Below are 19,792 nucleotides of genomic sequence, written 5' to 3'. Positions count from 1 at the left end.
ATCTACGCTCCCTCCGATACACTCGCTCCCCTCAGTCACCCAAAAACACTCCAAGATAAGCGGCAAAGGCACACCGAATGCCGAAACCTCCAAAAACAGACACCCAAGGTGGGCACGTCCCGTCGTGGAACGAAAAGAAATATAAATATGATAAATAAGTAGATATCAATAGCCGATAAGTGTTGCGAGCTTTTGAGGGACGGGGGCAGAAGCATTTGGCCAAAGTTTTCTACATGCTTAATGGTCACAGATACACCTATCGGCGGGACCATTCCCTCCATCCCTTTATCGTTATAGTTTTATTTAATCTCTCACTCGGCCGTCCCCTGTTGCTTTTGTGTGTCTGGCATAATGCAAAAGTTGTACGAAACCATCAGCTCGTGCGCTTTGCATTCTGACCGGAAACAACGCCACATCGGTACGTCGGCAAGAGTACAGAGAGCCCTCTAACAACATCCGACGCAGCCCGGAATTCCTCCCTCTGTGGAGAAGCATTGTTTCATAAAAATGTAAATTAGACAAGTTTCCTCTTTCTCTCTCGCTGGTGTCGTGGAAGGTGGAAAAAACAATAAGAACCAGCGTTGGACACCAAACGGCGGCATCGTTAAAGGAGCCAAAATATCGGGCCATAAGCAAAATTATGATTTGATAACATTGGATGGATCTATCTGTGGCGCGGATCTATGCGGCATGAGCGAGCTGACGTGTTTGTGCGGACGCCAATGTCGATGTGGTCGTTTTTTTCATTGTTATTCTTCGGAACTTGCGCCAACGTGCGATTTGGATCGGTTCCCCATTCATTGGGGAGGGGTAGATTGTTTTTGTATTCTCATGTCCTCTGCCTTTTCCTTGAGGAGCATCGTACGCGTCTGGATTTACTTCTTGAAATTTTGGCTTATCGTTCAACGACTTCTCTAAAGCCGATAGCCGCCCTCCTGTATCGTCTATTCGTTTCTTGAGCATCCAAGCTAGCGAAACTTAGACGAGATAACAAACTTCGACCCAGAAAAGCTACTCACAACGACTGGGAATGAAAAATAAAACATTCCATCTGGCCGAATGCCATTCACCAGATTACTTCGCGATACCTTGACATTTGATGTGGTTGTGTCTTGAGCACAGACATTTCTTTTGAGCATCGTTCCATCTTGAAATTGAACTTCGAACAGAATTGCGTTGGTTTTGAAACGCATTTCGATAGTAGATTACTTTTGCATCCAATCGTTCGTTTACTGTGCATGTCAAACCAAGGGCTCAATCGCTGAAAAAACGCCCACTGATCAGAACAATAACACAATCTGTTGTCAAACGCATTGATGATAAGGAGTCCTCTGGATTCTTCAATTCGTGTAGAGGCATTGGAGGAAAACAGATTAATTGATTTCTTCATATTATTGGCCATGTTTTGCTCCGTAAATGTTTGCGATGCATGTCAAGTTTGGCACACTTCAAATAATGTGTCTTTGTCTTTAAAGTGTCTACGGCTTGTAACCTCCAGACGATTGTACTTTTTCATTATAGCTTTTAAACATAGAAAAATGGAAAGAAAAGAAAAACATTGATTGATAAGTGTCTGCGAAGCATGCGCTACAAGTGATTCAAACACATTAAACCTAACTGTACTTTACTTCATATTCGTTTTAATACTTTCAAATGCCATCGTACGTGTTCATAAGTGTTGAAAAATTAAAATAGGAAATCACCATCCTTCAGATCAGTCGGATGTTTTGTAGATTAACTTTGTCATGCAACAGTGAATGAAAATTAAAAAACTAATCTCTTTCCTTTCAGAGGGTTGAACGGAAATTCAAAGTCAACAACAAGAAAAAACGCTTTATAAAGGGGCATCAGCTGATAGGGAAGATGTCAATGATCTCGATGGTAGTTGGAAGATGGTACACATAGTTTTATGACCACATTCTCGCATTTAATGAAGACCCTATCATGCTTCTGTTTTTGTCTGAAACACTACCGTATTTTCAATATGTATTGTACCATCGACTGCATTCACACTGCTTCAAAGAATATTTCATGTTCACTGTACATTATCATCCTCGCATATCGACACGAAAATTTGTAAGCGATCAATACACCCCATTTTTTAAACAAATAAGTTGCTGCCATTCCTTCCTCCCTGAGCTGATATGCCTGTTTTCTCTTGCTGTGTAGCGGCCTACAATTGCCGCCGAGTGTTATCATCCAAGTTCAATGGTTCTGACATTCCATCATCGACAGCTAACGCCCCATATGAAAGATGATCATCTTCATTGCTTATCGGAACACAGATGAAATGGATTTGTGTTTCCATGCATGATCGTTTCGAGCACTTTATGTCTGTTTTTAATCAGCCTCAACACCCTTCGAAGCAATTCTCAACCGTCTAGATTATAAAACGGCACAACATCGTATTTGGTAGGCAAAACCATACCATTTTCAAACCTGAAAGAAAAAGCAATGATTATTCATGAATTATTTGAAAGCAGATCACGCTGTCCAGCAACAAACACCATACCAACTTCCGATAAGCAATCGTTCGTTGATCGTTCGATCGTTTTGCAGTTATCGCTACTAAAAGAGCAGATGAGTTAATTTCCCCGACGAAGAACATCGCCGAGAACAGATCATTTTCCACAAGCCACTCGATGTCTCGAGCTAAGCTTATCTTGCCTTTCGATCGAATCTGAAATTAACCAGACACCACAACGCTCTATCGATATTTGACGTCGTTGATGCATTACTCGGGCTCAGCGGAGAACCTCTTGTCACAAGCACTTGCTGCAAGTCGAGTGATGATCATGGCGCCATCACACGACCAGTAAATTGAGGTCGTTGTTCTTAACTGCTCGAATACCTTATAAAAACTGCTCAAGTGAGCTTCCAACACTCCTCCGATTTTAGAAGCATGATAAGGATTCGAGCACCTTTTCACCAATACCACCACAAACCTGTCTCAGATCCTATCACCTTCTGCGACCAAAAAACCAGATTCAAAAGCACAGCAGCACAATGAGTCCTCTGAAAGAAAAATTGAATATCGATTGAATCAGCATTAACATCGACAACGGTCTCAGCCTGTGCCTCGCTCCACCACCGATCGTCCACGCTGGGCACTTCGTAAGTGGACCCCACGACACAGACTCGTTTATTACAGGTTATTACGAATTCTGACAGGTCGGTCTCGTTCGTTGACTGATGATCGAGCTCAGATTAGGAGATGAAAATAATAAAATTGAAAGACGAAACAAACGCTCGCCCATACCACGGCCGCTTTCAGCGCGAGTGAGAGGAACGTGTCAAAATTTGGACATTCCACGGAAGCCAACACGTGGGATAAGATCTACATTCATACATACAAACGTTTCGTCCGATTCGTGTAGTTGTTTACTTTTTTTTCTTTTACTTTTATCTCTACGAATGTTTCGTCGTTCGATTCGATTGAACGACGCGTTTGTTTTATTTTACTTTGCTCAATCGTTTATCGGTCGTTTGATCGGTCAGCTTGTGAAGTGGTCGCTGCAATCAAGATTCTATTTTTGTCCTCATTCAAACAAGTGTTAAAATATGTTGAACGCAAAAGACGCTGCTCAGTGTTTGTAAACACAATAACGCGACGAGTGACTAAACAAACTATTTATCAAACGAGAGAAGAAGTTAATACGCCGTCATAGTGAGGTCGCGTTTGACAAGGAAGCACGTTCGTGGCTTGTTATCCATCTCATCGACTGCAGCGTTGTTACTCAACGCCCCAATCACTCCAACACAATCGAGAATATGTGGACCACAAGCGTTGCTAGTTGCCATATATAGTCATGTGTTATTATTCTCCCAGTTATTTTTACTTTTTCACTCGAGCAGCAGAGTTATCTTGCCTTCAAATGCGGAACTTACAAAGCATAGCTGCGAAGAAGATATTACTTAAACTGAATGAATCACAGTTTGGTTTGATGGCAAAAGGAGTCTTGTTAGGATAGCTCATTTAAATGCTGAATATTTTTACTGTTTTATTTACAGTGAATGTTGTTCATCGGTTATATCATACCGTATTTATTAATTATGGTATCTTATACGTAGTTGATTTGTAGTGTATAGGTAACTAGTACTTGAAACTTGAAGTAAAGGTGTCTGTTAATTTCTATTTACTTTTTACATCATTGCAGACGTAATGAAGTAAACGTATGCTCTGATTGTATGTGACCTTCGCGCGAGCTTCTATTTTACGCTACACTGCCAGTGACACAAACAACACGGCCAGCAGCCAATTCAGACGTTCCCCAGCCATGAACACACCAACACGCTTAGCTTGCACATTCCCCGCTAAATGTTATGATACAAATAGACCGCTCCAGGCAGCTACGCTTGGTAACACGTAAAACAACTTCACTGGTCCCCCTCGCACACAAACGTCGCACCGGTTTGACAACAACTTGCACCGCTACGTCTTCACCTGTGAGCACCAACATGTCTCATCCGGTAGAAAGACAACACACTAGCGGTAGTAGTCAGCGCTTTTCACACGTCTCGGAAGGGCTAGAACGACCTTGTCGTCGCTTTGTCAGTGTCAGCTTTGAAAACACTCTCTCACTCTCACTCACATCTCCTACAATTCATCGGAAGTTCTTTTACGATCGCGATCACCGATGTACATCTTTCGCTCAGGACGGGTGATCGCTTGCGTCACTGCCATAGAGATTGATCTTGACTTGAACAAATGATTAACCCGTTCGTGAGTCTTGTTCCCCCATTTTCTATCGACTTACAGTATTTGATTTCGTTTGAAGATTCGTATGTTGTTGCTCCCGGTGGTGTCCAAGCCGGTTGTTGATTCAATCTCACTTTCAACTCCCAAAGATCATCTCAACAACTATCCAACTATCCTACTGGTGGTGATATTTGTGTGCCTTTGTTCAGTGGATTGGCAGTGGGTTTTTTGTTCTACTGTGTCTTGTTGGTTCGTGTATTTGTCTGTCCGTCTGACAAGGACACAGTTGTGTGCAGTTATCTTGATCGTTTGAGTCAAAGATCGTTGATCGTTTAGAAAAAAAGACGCGAGTGAGTGAAGGCGATGTTCAACTGGCTCTACGGTGTGGCTACACGATCATTATCACAGCAGTAGAGAATTAAGTTTTGAATTGCCCTCGGTGTTTAAAGGCTCGGATATGTTAGCAGTGACTGCCAACATGCTTATCATTCTTGACCAATTATTTAATATTAACTTACAAACAGAAACTTAATGAATGTTTTCTATGTAGTTGTACTGATACAGATTCCGGTTTTGTATTATTTCACACATTTAAACGAAATAGTATGTTTGTTTGTTTCCTCCATGACATGTCACAAGAGCTCCATTAACAGTAAGTGTTAACTTATTTATACTCAAGTATACTTTCATTGAACACACAAATGCGGTAGGCCAGGTCGTCGCTGACCATCATCGCATGAAGCTCAGTCACCATAAAATGCACACAATAAATAATTAACATAAGTTTGCTCTATCTCAGCTTTTCCATCTTTTTCGTCCAAAGCCACGGTCCACCACGGAATGACTTCGATCCGTGATGATCGCGCCAAAATCGTGTCCCATGAAGTCGTTTCGGGGTAAGTAGAATAAATGAGAACAAGTAAAACGCCCGCAAAAACGGAAAGGTAGGCACACTGATGCAAAGATATTGGAAAACCGGAGGACACCGGCGACGTCCGACGAAATCGAACGATCGAGCGACCAGGAAAGCTCATGCCATCCAGAGTGACATCATTCGTCACCAGTGTGGCCAGAGTGTGGCCGATAGCGTGGAAGGAACGACACGAACCCGTCATGAGTCGATGGAAGGCAAGAGGACGATGGTTGCAATCGCGTCTCGACGATCTTGGACCCACGTCTCGATGGATCGACGCGATTTCGGATGAATTTTGGCCGGACCGGTTCCGTTTTTTTGTGGGGTTTGTTTCTCGATCGAGGTGTTTTCTAATTATGATAACAATCGGAAGCCGTCTCGACCGAATGCACCTTGAACGCGCCTTGTTTTAAGGCGAGCAGACGAGCAGTAACGAAGGAAGTATGGGAGCGCTTTTTCAATAAAATGGAATAATGAACTACAGCAAGAGAGCAAAAGAGAGAAAGAGAGATTCAAAAGAAAGAGAGAGAGAGAGAAGAAGAGAGAGAGAGAAGAAAAGAGAGAGAGAGAGAGAGAGTTACAGTGGCATATCACACGGACATCATCGTTGGTGGATCGATTGAGACTTCGCACAGAATTATTACAAATCTCAAAGCCTTGCCTTTCTGTTAATAACGCATTGAATTTGTTAAGGATCACATTTCATATATTAAGACGCACTAATTCAGTTACTAAAAACAGTCGGCCAGGGATGATTTCAATCAAGGTAGCTTCTATTTTAGTTGAATCATTTGATTTCCCAAGGCAATCACCACTCATTTGCCCGCAGACTCCTCATGAAACCTCCCAACGCATTAACGATTCATCGAAATTATTCAGCTGTATTCATCCAATTCAGTAGCTACTACTGCTACCCTCTAGCACTCATCAAGCCCAATCTGAGCTGATCTGCCGTAATCAAAGCGGTTGGAAGAGGCTGTATTTCCCCAAAAGAAGCCTTGCTAGTTCCAATGGCCTCGGATCTAGTCACCATGCGCTCGATAATCCATTCATCTTTCATCTTTGTTGAATGGCGATCGTAAAGTAAATTAAACGGACACACGATCTCGGATCACTGATCTAGACGCCAGATGTTTCAGTAGGATCGCGCAGTTTGATTGAGGCAGTTTGACTCGTCTCCCTCTTCCTCAGTCCAAGGGCTTTTTGAGTATTTGTCTTCTTTTTCATAATGGTTCAAACGCTCATTCCCCTCATAAGTGACGAAACGCAAGAAACATACCTTAGGCAGCCCTCAGAAGCCTGTGAACGGGTTTACCACAGTCTACAGGGAGCTACAAATGACAGCACGACGCCATTTAATAACGAACTAATTCTCAAACCGTCCCACACACCGTTCCTCCGTGGACTGATGGTTGTGGATCAATTTCCACTTCATCGATCTCTTCTCACAGCGTCTCAGCGGCCGAACAGAAGTGGTAGCTGGTGGGTTTTAATTCGCCGCTGACAAGACAGCAGCTCGCCTTGGGTTATTAAATCAACACTCATTCCAACGCAACATGAGCGGAAAGAAGAGATCTTCAAAGTCCAGCACTGCTTAGCACGGATGAAACGAATGCAGAAATGAAGGCAGAAGGGGGAATGGAATCAATTTTGTTATTTAAATTTGTTGTTATGCTTTTTTAAACTGACCCGTTTTGTCGTCACTCCATTGGCTCCTCAAAATATTGATTCTTCCCTTGCTGCACAAAACGAGAATGATGTTTAATGGTATTATTAATATACTTTTTACATTTTCATCAATGATCATCTTCGTTTCACGTTCTCGTTTTGCTAAACGCGCTTTGAAACGTTTCCTTTTTCGTTTGGTTCATATTTGGACGCGGAATGTTCTCATTAATTCTCCATCTTTTCCATCTTCCTCCTTCGATGCTTCGGTTCGCTTGCATTTTAATGCCCGGCAGCGCTCCGGTGTGATCAAATTATTGACACTGTCATCGACGAGGTGTTAGGCGGTTATTTATGAGCAACTTCGATAATGTAGATGCTCAAAGCGAGCCCGCCACAACCGGAGGAATCCTTTCAAACGCTATCGAGTTTCCTGCTGCGAACGATACAGAAGCAAAGAAGCGAAACGATTGATGAAGCATGCCGGCTACGATGAGTTTTCATGTTTGCTGTTTCGCATAACGATTCGGTTTGATGTGTCGAAGAAGGGAGAGAGATTTGTTTGGTCACAAATAAGACATATTTGTGTTTGACAACAAGCTCAGCATGTGCATATCGATGCCTTTTAGCTTGTTTAAAAAAAACATGTACTGAATTCCTTTACCAGCTTATCCTTGACGCGCTTTGGCGCAGCGGTTGGTCAGGCTACGAGGGCTATCACATTCTTGCATACAATCATCCGTCCTTGCGACAACCCCCTGCAGAGGAGACGGCACCATAATCACAAACAAAACATCATATCCTTCTGACTTAATACCGCTCATAACCCACCGAAACAGTAGCAAAAGCATCGTCCAGCAACAACAACAGTCCCCAAACAAAATAAAGCATTACAAATCATCCTTCATGCTGAACCGTCACAAACCGTGCTCGTACACACACATTGATTATCATACTTTCTCTGCTTTTTATCCACTTTGCTTGTTATCTCTCTCCCCGGTTCGCGATGGTAGTGGTAGTGGTGGTGCTTTCATAAATTACACCTGATATTATTGCAGGTTGGCCGTTTTAACGAGTGACCGACGGCGAAAAGAACCTTACACAGAAGGACGCGGTGAAGCGGAGTGAAGGAAGGACGGCAATTAATTGCTGCGCATTCGCCATAACTAACACCCCGACGAGCTTGGTGCGGAGCTCGGTAGCGTACGAACGCGCCACGGGAGGTAAGACCAGGCGAGAACGTACGAGCACCCAAGAAAACGCGACCACAGGCGACTCCTCCACTGCCAAAGGAACGTGCGTTAATTAGAGCGTGTTTGTGAGCCGTTTCGGTTAGCCTGCGGGTCTCTGGAGGAAGTACATTTTGATTTGCATACTCTGCGTCTTCCTTCCCAGTGCCAGTGCCTCGACGACGAGGTCGCCAGCTACGTTCACTGCCAGCTTGACTGGAATAACCAAAAGGCAACTAATTGCGGCGACAACTTCATTAGCCCGCAGGGGACCACGATGCGAGACGGAGATTGGTGCACCTCGATCGATCTCGGACGATCATCGTTGAGATCGGAAGTCTGTCCAGAAGCGGATACCACCCACAGCTTTTCTACTGTCGATCGATTTAATAAAGAGGGGAGAATATTAATGTTTCTAGCTTCTGTCTTACATATTGATGGAGTGGGAATGCATACGGATCTGAACATTATCAATCATTCATAAGATAGATGCAGTTTTATTGAAGTGAATGCCTTCTGAACATTCAGGAGAAAAAATCCAATTTCAAATTGAAATTAGTTTAAAACGTTTTTGAAAAGAGGAATTTTGTTTTCTTCATAGTTTTATGTTTTTATTTCGTGTTAAGGTTTTTTGGCGAATTTGCATAAAATCGATGATTATTCCCATATTTGATCATTTTTTAAATTTTAGAATCAAATTTTATTTACATGTGCAAACATTATTTCAATACTTTGTATTTAGCAAGTGATTTTCATTACTTCTGGTATCTTGTGTGAACCAAATTTTTTTATATTATTATTCAAATTACAAATTTTATAAATGATAAGGCAATAAATGATTGAACGTTATTTGGTGCAGTCCAAAGAGGATTTATAAAAATATGATTTTTTTTTTTTATTTCACCAACCGCAAAGGTTAACTGTTCGCAAAGGAATGAACTTGTACAAACTAAAGTTACAAGCGATCGTTGCCTTATTTTCCAACCGCAAAACAATGAACAAAAACAGCAGCATACCACCTCGAACTCGAATGAAACACAATCAAACATTACCATCAGATATTTTGCTACAAAAAAGGCCTCCAAAAATATAGCCCCATTTCAATTACCATTTTCTCAGCGACCTTCAAGGCCACAACAAAACGCCAGGCATGTTTTTGTGCAATTTGTGACAGCTCGAACACTCCCCTAGCACAATTACAATCAGGAAATGATTTGTCCCACAAAAAAAGCGGTTTGCCAAAATGGTCGAAATGTTTCTAGAAAAAATCTCCCAAACATTCCTTTCCGGATCATCCCGTCTGTGCTAAAGCCGGTTTTATTGTTGCTTCCCGCTCAAACACGGACATTTTTTTCGGAAAGTGTGTTCTAGAAATAAAATGACGTGTGCTGGTGGAAGTTCCTTACTTCACTATCTGCTCCCCTTGGCTGATAACGATTGTACCAAGCGACACATAATGAGCACAGACAAAGATGGTGGCAGGATTTTCTGGTATGCCAAGAGTGGCCGTCACGCAGCAGCACGTAAGCCACACCGCCGTAAATTTTTTAACATTGAAGTGAGTTTTTGACCGATCAGCGTACCGCGGCAGTGCCAGTTAATCGTGCTTGACGTGCGCTCAGCGTTACGGGCTTAATCCGGTTCGAAGGCTTCATCTCTTGGCGCGCCCCATGAGCAATGGTTTGATTTCAATCGGAGTCGGGTTTGGCGCGAGAGCATTACGGCAAACAACAAAAAAAAGGTTCGATGATACGTTCACTTCTAGACGGTTCCCATCCTATCGCTCATCCTATCAGCCCGACCGATAGACAGACAACAAGATGAAGAGGTCGTATGCAATCGCAGGTCACTGTAAAAGAAGTGGATGACCTTTTCTTCTTTAGCATGGTGTGCTTTGTTTTATGTTACTCTCCGCGTACTGGTACTTCGCGTGCGTCCTGATCAGCTAGGCACAATCGGTGTAGCATCCAAGTTGCCGGCTCTATTATCTGGGTGTCTTGTGGGGATAACAGTATCAGCGGTGTGTCTGATTGTGGTGCAGAGCAAAATACCCAAATGTTTGCTTGCATCACAGCAACTGAAATGTTTGGATGGGTTTTTTTAGGCCCTAACCAATTGTCATACTTATTACAATTGTTTAAAGATGCTCGTTTAATTAAATTTTTTATCACAAGTTTATCAAAATTGTTTGAAGATACAACAAACAAACAAAAAAGAGCAGTTTATCAACATCAAAATGCCGACGGCTTTTAATGTCTGATCGACAGCCTCTGCTTTCGTGCTACAAACAGCTCAACATGCGGCTGGCACGCTTATCTGCCTGCTCTGCTAGCGGCTCTCTGTATTAAGCGGTACCAGTTCATCTGGCTACTTCTGCACACGAGCCACAAGCAAAACGCCACGATAGTAGACGTCTGATAATACACATCTACGCTTGCGACACGATCGTTACTTACTTTTCTGAAGAAGTGGCTTTGGGTTGGACTGCTTCCTACGTGACATTATCATTGATGGCGTCGGTGAGACCTTGGCAGCAGGGTTTCGGAGAAAACAGTGTCACTGGCACGCACGTCTCACTCACGCACCGACCAGCTGGGACGAAGGTGCAGGTGAAACATACACTATCACTTCACACACGCACGCACAAAAACTGGACAAACGCACATATGTACACACATACACACACACACACATAAACACTCGAACAAACACACTGAGCACGCACCATATATGGAGGCTCCAGCAAGACAAACGGCCAGGATCACTAAGCCGTTGTAATCACCAGTGGTACGATATGACTCCGGATGCGGGCGATAATGGCTACTGTGTAACGGAGGAAGCTTTCTATTGCGCACGATCACCACTCACCGATACACTCGCATGAGATTGCACAATCACATCAATACACTAGCACACACGTCTACTATAAAAGCGCCTAGTGCGGCGCAACACGTACGTAAGTAGTTATCTGCAGCTGGGTGTTGCCGCGATCAGAGGAGGATTGATAAACACGGTGATTTTTTAAATAACTTTGCCTACGTTTTATAACTGCAGCAAATATTCTAATAAGTGCAAATTTAGTTGTATTGGAACGGGTGTTTTCTGTTTACTTGGTAGCTATTCATCACTTTCATTGTAATTGTAAACGTGAATGGTTTGTTAAAATGTATGCAATATTTCAGTAATCCAATTACCAGAAAAAAACTTCATCCACTAGTGCACACAGAGAGTAATAATTGCTATGTTTCACAACAGGTTTTTTTTTTTTTTAATTATTTTAATTCATTCACTAATTCAAAAATCTGACACTATGTTACATCAATACACTGCTTTTCAAACATCACTTATATTTTTTCACGGTTACATGATCATTGATCACAGCATTTTAATGCACACCACTTAGAAAGCAAGCACATCTGGAATAAAATATCTATTCCCTTAGCTAGCACTGTCGATCACCGGGTGAGATCAATTTTTGAGCGACTTTTGATCACTTTTAGTAGTATCGCAACGATGCTGCATGCACTTTCAAGTTGAACCGCCAAACACACGTACACAAACGCAAGCGGTGTTGCCACATACGCACGGACGAGCGGCCTTACTACGATGTCAACATCGACAAAACGCTCAAACCCCAAACGGCATGCGGCCGGACGTTCCAACCAGCAGCAACGTTCACAATCAACTAACGCACGACGAGCCGCCCGCTGAGAGCGGCAACATTGTTCGGTGTTGCATTTTCCAGCATCGTAGACGCCTGCGACCGGTTACAGTGCTGGATTTGGTGCTCGCTCAATCTCTCGCTCTCTGTTTAACGCTGCCACCGCCGAAGCTTTTCCAAGCTTCCAGCAGTTCGGCTTCCACTGTGTGGCGTGTGGCATCGGGTAGCCGAGCGCCAGCATAAAACATATTAGTTTCTCCCCCATCGTTGGGGGGAATGATTGCATCAACTTCCCCTCTACTCGGAGCCCGATTTCAATACCGGCTGTGATGGAAGCAAGAAGAGTGCGATATTAAATTAATCGAGAAGCGAGATGGCTATACTGTTGCCCAGCAACAGCCAATGGGGCCCGGCGAACAACGCTTGGGGAAGAACGAAGCGAGCAAAATAAGAAACTGGAGACAATCGCTATGGTGTGATAATTGAAAATAATTAACTGATTTGCCATGTTTTACATTGATGAAACCGACAGATCAATTTGAAGGTTGTCATTTATATATTTGATGTATTTGGATTGAATGTTATTGCAAAAAATAAAAAATAAAAAAATATATCTTTAAGATCGAATTTCCATACATGCCTCAATCTTAGGTAGCCTTTTTACCTATTGTTGTAAAGTAATTTAATATAGTTCAAAAGGAAATGAAATGGGGTCCAAATTGATGTTATTATTAAATTGACAGTTTTCAACAAACTAATTTTACATTTACAGCAATTCAAAATACTATCAATGTTATAAATATATTTAGTTAAACATTATATGCTATTTTTTACATATAAAACTCATTTTCAGCATGATATGATTTTGGTTATTCATTGATACTTTTTTTCACTATAAATTTCGTTATTGCAAAAACAATTATTTTCTTCTTTAATGTGTACAAGTACTTATTACTTCATCTGTTCATCTGTTCAACACTAACACCCCGAAATATGTGAATAAAAAGGCAAAGAAAAAAATAACGGACTCTGTTATCCCCTACTATTGAATTATCAGTAATTCCATGAAATCAATCTACCATCTTAACGATTCCGATAACACTACGAGCAACCAGGTGGCTCCATCGCTCATTCAAAATATTTGAATATTGGTGTAATGTATGACGTATTGGGAGTATTAGATTTCTTACGATGTATTTGCTGTTGGGTTAGAATATTTGAACAAAAAATAATTATTGACTTTCGCGCAATAACCAACGTAATTCTTCTATCCATTTTTAGACATATTTTAGAACTAATATTTGGCTCGTAAGCAAGGTGGCTAGAAAATGAGACTTTTATAATTATAATACACGGGCTTTCATGAGATAAGGCTAATTAAAATACATAGATTTACACTTAAATATTTCATATGTACCTTCAATAACATGCCTACATGGAAATGGACAAGTTTACCATATTAATGTACTAAGAAAAGTTGATTGTTTCTCAATCCAACTTAAAGAAATTTGTTGAACAACCACCATCATGTCTAGCGTCGAAGAATTGAAACAGTCCATAGCTGTCGATGATTTTCAATTCTCGTGCTCCAAATATGGTCCCCTCTTTCTCGCTTTACTCGCTTCGCTCTTCCCCAAGCGTTGTTCGCTGGGCCCCATTGGTTGTTGCTGGGCAACAGTATAGCCATCTCGCTTCTCGATTAATTTAATATCGCACTCTTCTTACTTCCGTCACAGTCGCTATTGAAATCGGTCTCCGAGTAGAGGGGAAGTTGATGCAATCATTCCCCCCACGATGGGGGAGAAACTAATATGTTTTATGCTGGCGCTCGGCTACCCGATGCCACACGCCACACAGTGGAAGCCGAACTGCTGGAAGCTTGGAAAAGCTTCGGAGGTGGCAGCGTTAAACAGAGAGCGAGAGATTGAGCGAGCACCAAATCCAGCACCGAAACCGGTCGCAGGCGTCTACGATGCTGGAAAATGCAACACCGAACAATGTTGCCGCTCTCAGCGGGCGGCTCGTCGTGCGTTAGTTGATTGTGAACGTTGCTGCTGGTTGGAACGTCCGGCCGCATGCCGTTTGGGGTTTGAGCGTTTTGTCGATGTTGACATCGTAGTAAGGCCGCTCGTCCGTGCGTACGCGGACGGGTGGCTTGTGTTTACACATGGCGTGTGAATGTATGTGTGTTGTTTGTTGTGCTTCTTCCATGCAGTCCCCTTGCCATGTGACTTTGGCATACTTTTGCCTTGGATGGAGGAAGTCTTAAGCAAGAGTATCCATTTGCAATTGAGTTATTGATTAAGTGCTTTTGTTAAGGTATTATGTTCTTGTATGTTTAGAGTTTCCCAGTTTGTGATCGAAATTCCTTTTGGACTACATTAAGTGTGAAGTTTGGTGACATCGTTTGACATGAAACGATCGGCATTCATCCATTAAATAATTAGATCATTTAAACTTGCATCGTTATATGTGTCAATGTTTAATGTACCAATATTAAACCATTCTACCCAACACTTCAAATACCTGGATAGCTCAACCATAATTAAATATTTAAAAAAAATGTAAGTACCATTTGCAAGTCAGACTTTTCTATCCGATTTTAAAACTTCCTATGTGTTGTACTTGTACTATACATTAAAATTAATTTAAATATATTAGAAAGTATTGAAAGTTAAATGTGTTTTAAAGGATATATGTGATTCTATTATGTTATGATTTATCTAAAAGGGAGAGTATTATTTATTGAAATAATATTTTTCAATTGCATCTGTGTGAATTGCGGTACTGCTACCCCTCAAAGAAAATTTCAATATCTTTTACTAACTTTGATCGTTAGAGAAATGAACAATGCAGTAAATGCATGTGGGTGGCATCTGCGTCTGGACAGACTTCCGATCTCAACGATGATCGTCCGAGATCGATCGAGGTGCACCAATCTCCGTCTCGCATCGTGGTCCCCTGCGGGCTAATGAAGTTGTCGCCGCAATTAGTTGCCTTTTGGTTATTCCAGTCAAGCTGGCAGTGAACGTAGCTGGCGACCTCATCGTCGAGGCACTGGCACTGGGAAGGAAGACGCAGAGTATGCAAATCAAAATGTACTTCCTCCAGAGACCCGCAGGCTAACCGAAACGGCTCACAAACACGCTCTAATTAACGCACGTTCCTTTGGCAGTGGAGGAGTCGCCTGTGGTCGCGTTTTCTTGGGTGCTCGTACGTTCTCGCCCAGTCTTACCTCCCGTGGCGCGTTTGTACGCTACCGAGCTCCGCACCAAGCTCGTCGGGGTGTTAGTTATGGCGATTGCGCAGCAATTAATTGCCGTCCTTCCTTCGCTCCGCTTCACCGCGTTCCTCTGTGTAAGGTTCTTTTCGCCGTCGGTCACTCGTTAAAACGGCCAACCTGCAATAATATCAGGTGTAATTTATGAAAGCACCACCACCACCACCATCGCGAACCGGGGCGAGAGATATCAAGCAAAGTGGATAAAAAGCAGAGAAAGTATGATAATCAATGTGTGTGTACGAGCACGGTTTGTGACGGTTCAGCATGAAGGATGATTTGTAATGCTTTATTTTGTTTGGGGACTGTTGTTGTTGCTGGACGATGCTTTTGCTACTGTTTCGGTGGGTTATGAGCGGTATTAAGTCAGAAGGATGTGATGTTTTGTTTGTGATTATGGTGCCGTCTCCTCTGCAGGGGGTTGTCGCAAGGACGGATGATTGTATGCAAGAATGTGATAGCCCTCGTAGCCTGACCAACCGCTGCGCCAAAGCGCGTCAAGTATAAGCTGGCAAAGGAATTCAGTACATGTTTTTAAACAAGCTAAAAGGCATCGATATGCACATGCTGAGCTTGTTGTCAAACACAAATATGTCTTATTTGTGACCAAACAAATCTCTCTCCCTTCTTCGCCACATCAAACCGGATCGTTATGCGAAACAGCAAACATGAAAACTCATCGTAGCCGGCATGCTTCATCGATCGTTTCGCTTCTTTGCTTCTGTATCGTTCGCAGCAGGAAACTCGATACCGTTTGAAAGGATTCCTCCGGTTGTGGCGGGCTCGCTTTGAGCATCTACATTGTCGAAGTTGCTCATAAATAACCGCCTAACACCTCGTCGATGACAGTGTCAATAATTTGATCACACCGGAGCGCTGCCGGGCATTAAAATGCAAGCGAACCGAAGCATCGAAGGAGGAAGATGGAAAAGATGGAGAATTAATGAGAACATTCCGCGTCCAAATATGAACCAAACGAAAAAGGAAACGTTTCAAAGCGCGTTTAGCAAAACGAGAACGTGAAACGAAGATGATCATTGATGAAAATGTAAAAAGTATACTAATAATACCATTAAACAAAATTCTCGTTTTGTGCAGCAAGGGAAGATTCAATATTTTGAGGAGCCAATGGAGTGAGAACAAAACGCGTCAGTTTAAAAAAGCATAACAACAAATTTAAATAACAAAATTGATTCCATTCCGCTTTTTGCCTCCTGTTCTGCATTCGTTTCATCCGTCCTAAGCAGTGCTGGACTTTGAGGATCTCTTCTTTCCGCTCATGTTGCGTTGGAATGAGTGTTGATTTAATAACCCAAGGCGAGCTGCTGTCTTGTCAGCGGCGAATTAAAACCCACCAGCTACCACTTCTGTTCGGCCGCTGAGACGCTGTGAGAAGAGATCGATGAAGTGGAAACTGATCCACAACCATCAGTCCACGGAGGAACGGTGTGTGGGACGGATTGAGAATTAGTTCGTTATTAAATGGCGTCGTGTTGTCATTTGTAGCTCCCTGTCGACTGTGGTAAACCCGTTCACAGGCTTCTGAGGGCTGCCTAAGGTATGTTTCTTGCGCTTCGACTGTTCTGAGGGAAATGAGCGTTTGACTCATTATCAAGAAGAAGACAAATACCCAAAAAGCCCTTGGAGTGTGGAAGAGAGACGAGATGTACCTCAATCAAACTGCGCGATCCTACTGAAACATCTGGCGTCTAGATCAGCGATCCGAGATCGTGTGTCCGTTTAATTTACTTTACGATCGCCATCCAACAAAGATGAAAGATGAATGGATTATCGAGCGCATGGTGACTAGATCCGAGGCCCTTGGAACTAGCAAGGCTTCTTTTGGGGAAATACAGCCTCTTCCAACCGCTTTGATTACGGCAGATCAGCTCAGATTGGGCTTGATGAGTGCTAGAGGGTAGCAGTAGTAGCTACTGAATTGGATGAATCGTTAATGCGTTGGGAGGTTTCATGAAGAGTCTGCTGGCAAATGAGTGGTGATTACCTTGGGAAATCAAATGATTCAACTAAAATAGAAGCTACCTTGATTGATATCATCCTTGGACGACTGGTTTTAGTAACTGAACTAGTGGGTCGTAACATATGAAATGCGATCCTTAACATAAATTCATTAGATCTTAAAACAAAGGAATCTGCAAGGCTTTGTGATTTGTAATGATTTTGTGCGAAGTCTCTATGGATAACCAACGATGATATCCGTGTGATATGCCACTGTCGCTTGCTCTCTCTCTCTTTCTCTCTATCTCTCTCTCTCTCTCTTTATCTATTTCTCTCGCTATCTCTCTCTTTCGCTCTCTTGCTGCCTGTAATTCATTATTCCATTTTATTGAAAAAGCGCTCCCATACTTCCTTCGTTACTGCTCGTCTGCTCGCCTTAAAACAAGGCGCGTTGTAGGTGCATTCGGTCGAGACGGCTACCGATTGTTATCATAATTAGAAAACACCTCGATCAAGAAGCAAATCCCACAAAAAACGGAACCGGTCCGGCCGAAATTCACCTGAAATCGCGTCGATCCATCGAGACGTGGGTCCAAGATCGTCGAGACGCGATTGCAACCTTCGTCCTCTTGCCTTCCATCGACTCATGACGGGTTCGTGTCGTTCCTTCCACGCTATCGGCCACACTCTGGCCACACTGGTGACGAATGATGTCACTCTGGATGGCATGAGCTTTCCTGGTCGCTTGATCGTTCGATTTCGTCGGACGTCGCCGGTGTCCTCCGGTTTTCCAATATCTTTGCATCAGTGTGCCTACCTTTCCGTTTTTGCGGGCGTTTTACTTGTTCTCATTTATTCTACTTACCCCGAAACGACTTCATGGTACACGATTTTGGCGCGATCATCACGGATCGAAGTCTTTCCGTGGTGGACCGTAGCTTTGGACGAAAAAGATGAAAAAGCTGAGATAGAGCAAACTTATGTTAATTATTTATTGTGAGCATTTTATGGTGACTGGGCTTCATGCGATGATGGTCAGCGACGACCTGGCCTATTGCATGGGCCTGTTCAATGGAAGTATTCTTGAGGATAAATAAGTCAACAGTTACTGTTAATGGAGCTCTTGTGACAGTTGCAGCTAAAGGCATCAATCAAATATACTATTTCGTTGAAATGTGTGAAATAATACAAAACCGGAATCTGTATCAATACAACTACATAGAAAACATTAATTAAGTTTCTGTTTGTCAGTTAACATTAAATGATTGGTCAAGAATGATAAACATGTTGTCAGTCACTGCTAACATATCCGAGCCTTTAAACACCGAGGGCAATTAAAAACTTAATTCTCTACTGCTGTGATAACGATCGTGTAGCCACACCGTAGAGGTAGTTGAACGTCGCCTTCACTCACTCGCGCCTTTTTTTTCTAAACGATCAACGATCTTCGACTCAAACGATCAAGATAACTGCACACAACTGTGTCCTTGTCAGACGGACAGACAAATACACGAACCAACAAGACACAGTAGAACAAAAAACCCACTGCCAATCCACTGAACAAAGGCACACAAATATCACCAGCAGTAGGATAGTTGGATAGTTGTTGAGATGATCTTTGGGAGTTGAAAGGGAGATTGAATCAACAACTGGCTCGGACACCACCGGGAGCAACAACATACGAATCTTCAAACGAAATCAAATACTGCGAGTCGATAGAAAATGGGGGAACAAGACCCACGAACGGGTTAATCATTTGTTCAAGTCAAGATCAATCTCTATGGCAGTGACGCAAGCGATCACCCGTCCTGAGCGAAAGATGTACATCGGTGATCGCGATCGTAAAAGAACTTCCGATGAATTCTGGGAGATGTGAGTGAGAGTGAGAGAATGTTTTCAAAGCTGACACTGACAAAGCGACGACAAGGTCGTTCTAGCCCGCGGGAGACGTATGTACAGAACGCCTTACGAGAGAAAACACACATACTGGTAGACAGAGAGTTTGCATATGCTGACACATTTTGATTTTATACCGGTGCCATGTGTTGCGTGGCATGAAAGAGAGACGAGAGAAGATCTTTACCTCACTCTTTTCATTATTTAGCGAATAGAGTGGTATGTTTGAAGCATTGTTTGCATTGTTTGAATAAGGATAAAATTTTGCTATCTATTTGTTGCGATCATGGTACAGAAATGATGCATGTAAGGCATTTAACTTCATTCCTAGTGACAACAGTGAGAACATTCATCTAAAAGAACCACTTTACGCACACAAATGCAAAGCAATGCTTTGCCAGATGTTGCATATACGTATGCGGATGAATGCGCAACTGTCAAACAATGTTGCGCATAGTTTTGCGTTTACATCCCACGCTTGAGTGGGCAG

General features: G+C 42.6%; 1 protein-coding gene across 1 annotated transcript in view; it reads right to left on the bottom strand.

Annotated features, from left to right (window-relative positions):
* The window catches only part of LOC120959803 (zinc finger protein ush), a 135,060-nt gene extending 122,845 nt beyond the window's left edge, over positions 1-12,215 (bottom strand). Inside the window, exon 1 of the mRNA XM_040383453.2 lies at positions 10,963-12,215. Coding sequence (XP_040239387.2) covers positions 10,963-11,014 — 52 coding nt within the window. The 5' untranslated portion in view covers positions 11,015-12,215. The remainder of the gene's footprint in view (positions 1-10,962) is intronic.
* Between the last annotated feature and the right edge of the window lie 7,577 nt (positions 12,216-19,792).

Source organism: Anopheles coluzzii, chromosome 3, assembly GCF_943734685.1.
Source record: "Anopheles coluzzii chromosome 3, AcolN3, whole genome shotgun sequence".
NCBI lineage: Eukaryota > Metazoa > Arthropoda > Insecta > Diptera > Culicidae > Anopheles > Anopheles coluzzii.
Note: the sequence above shows the minus strand (reverse complement) of the source record. Positions and strands in the feature narration are given on the sequence as shown.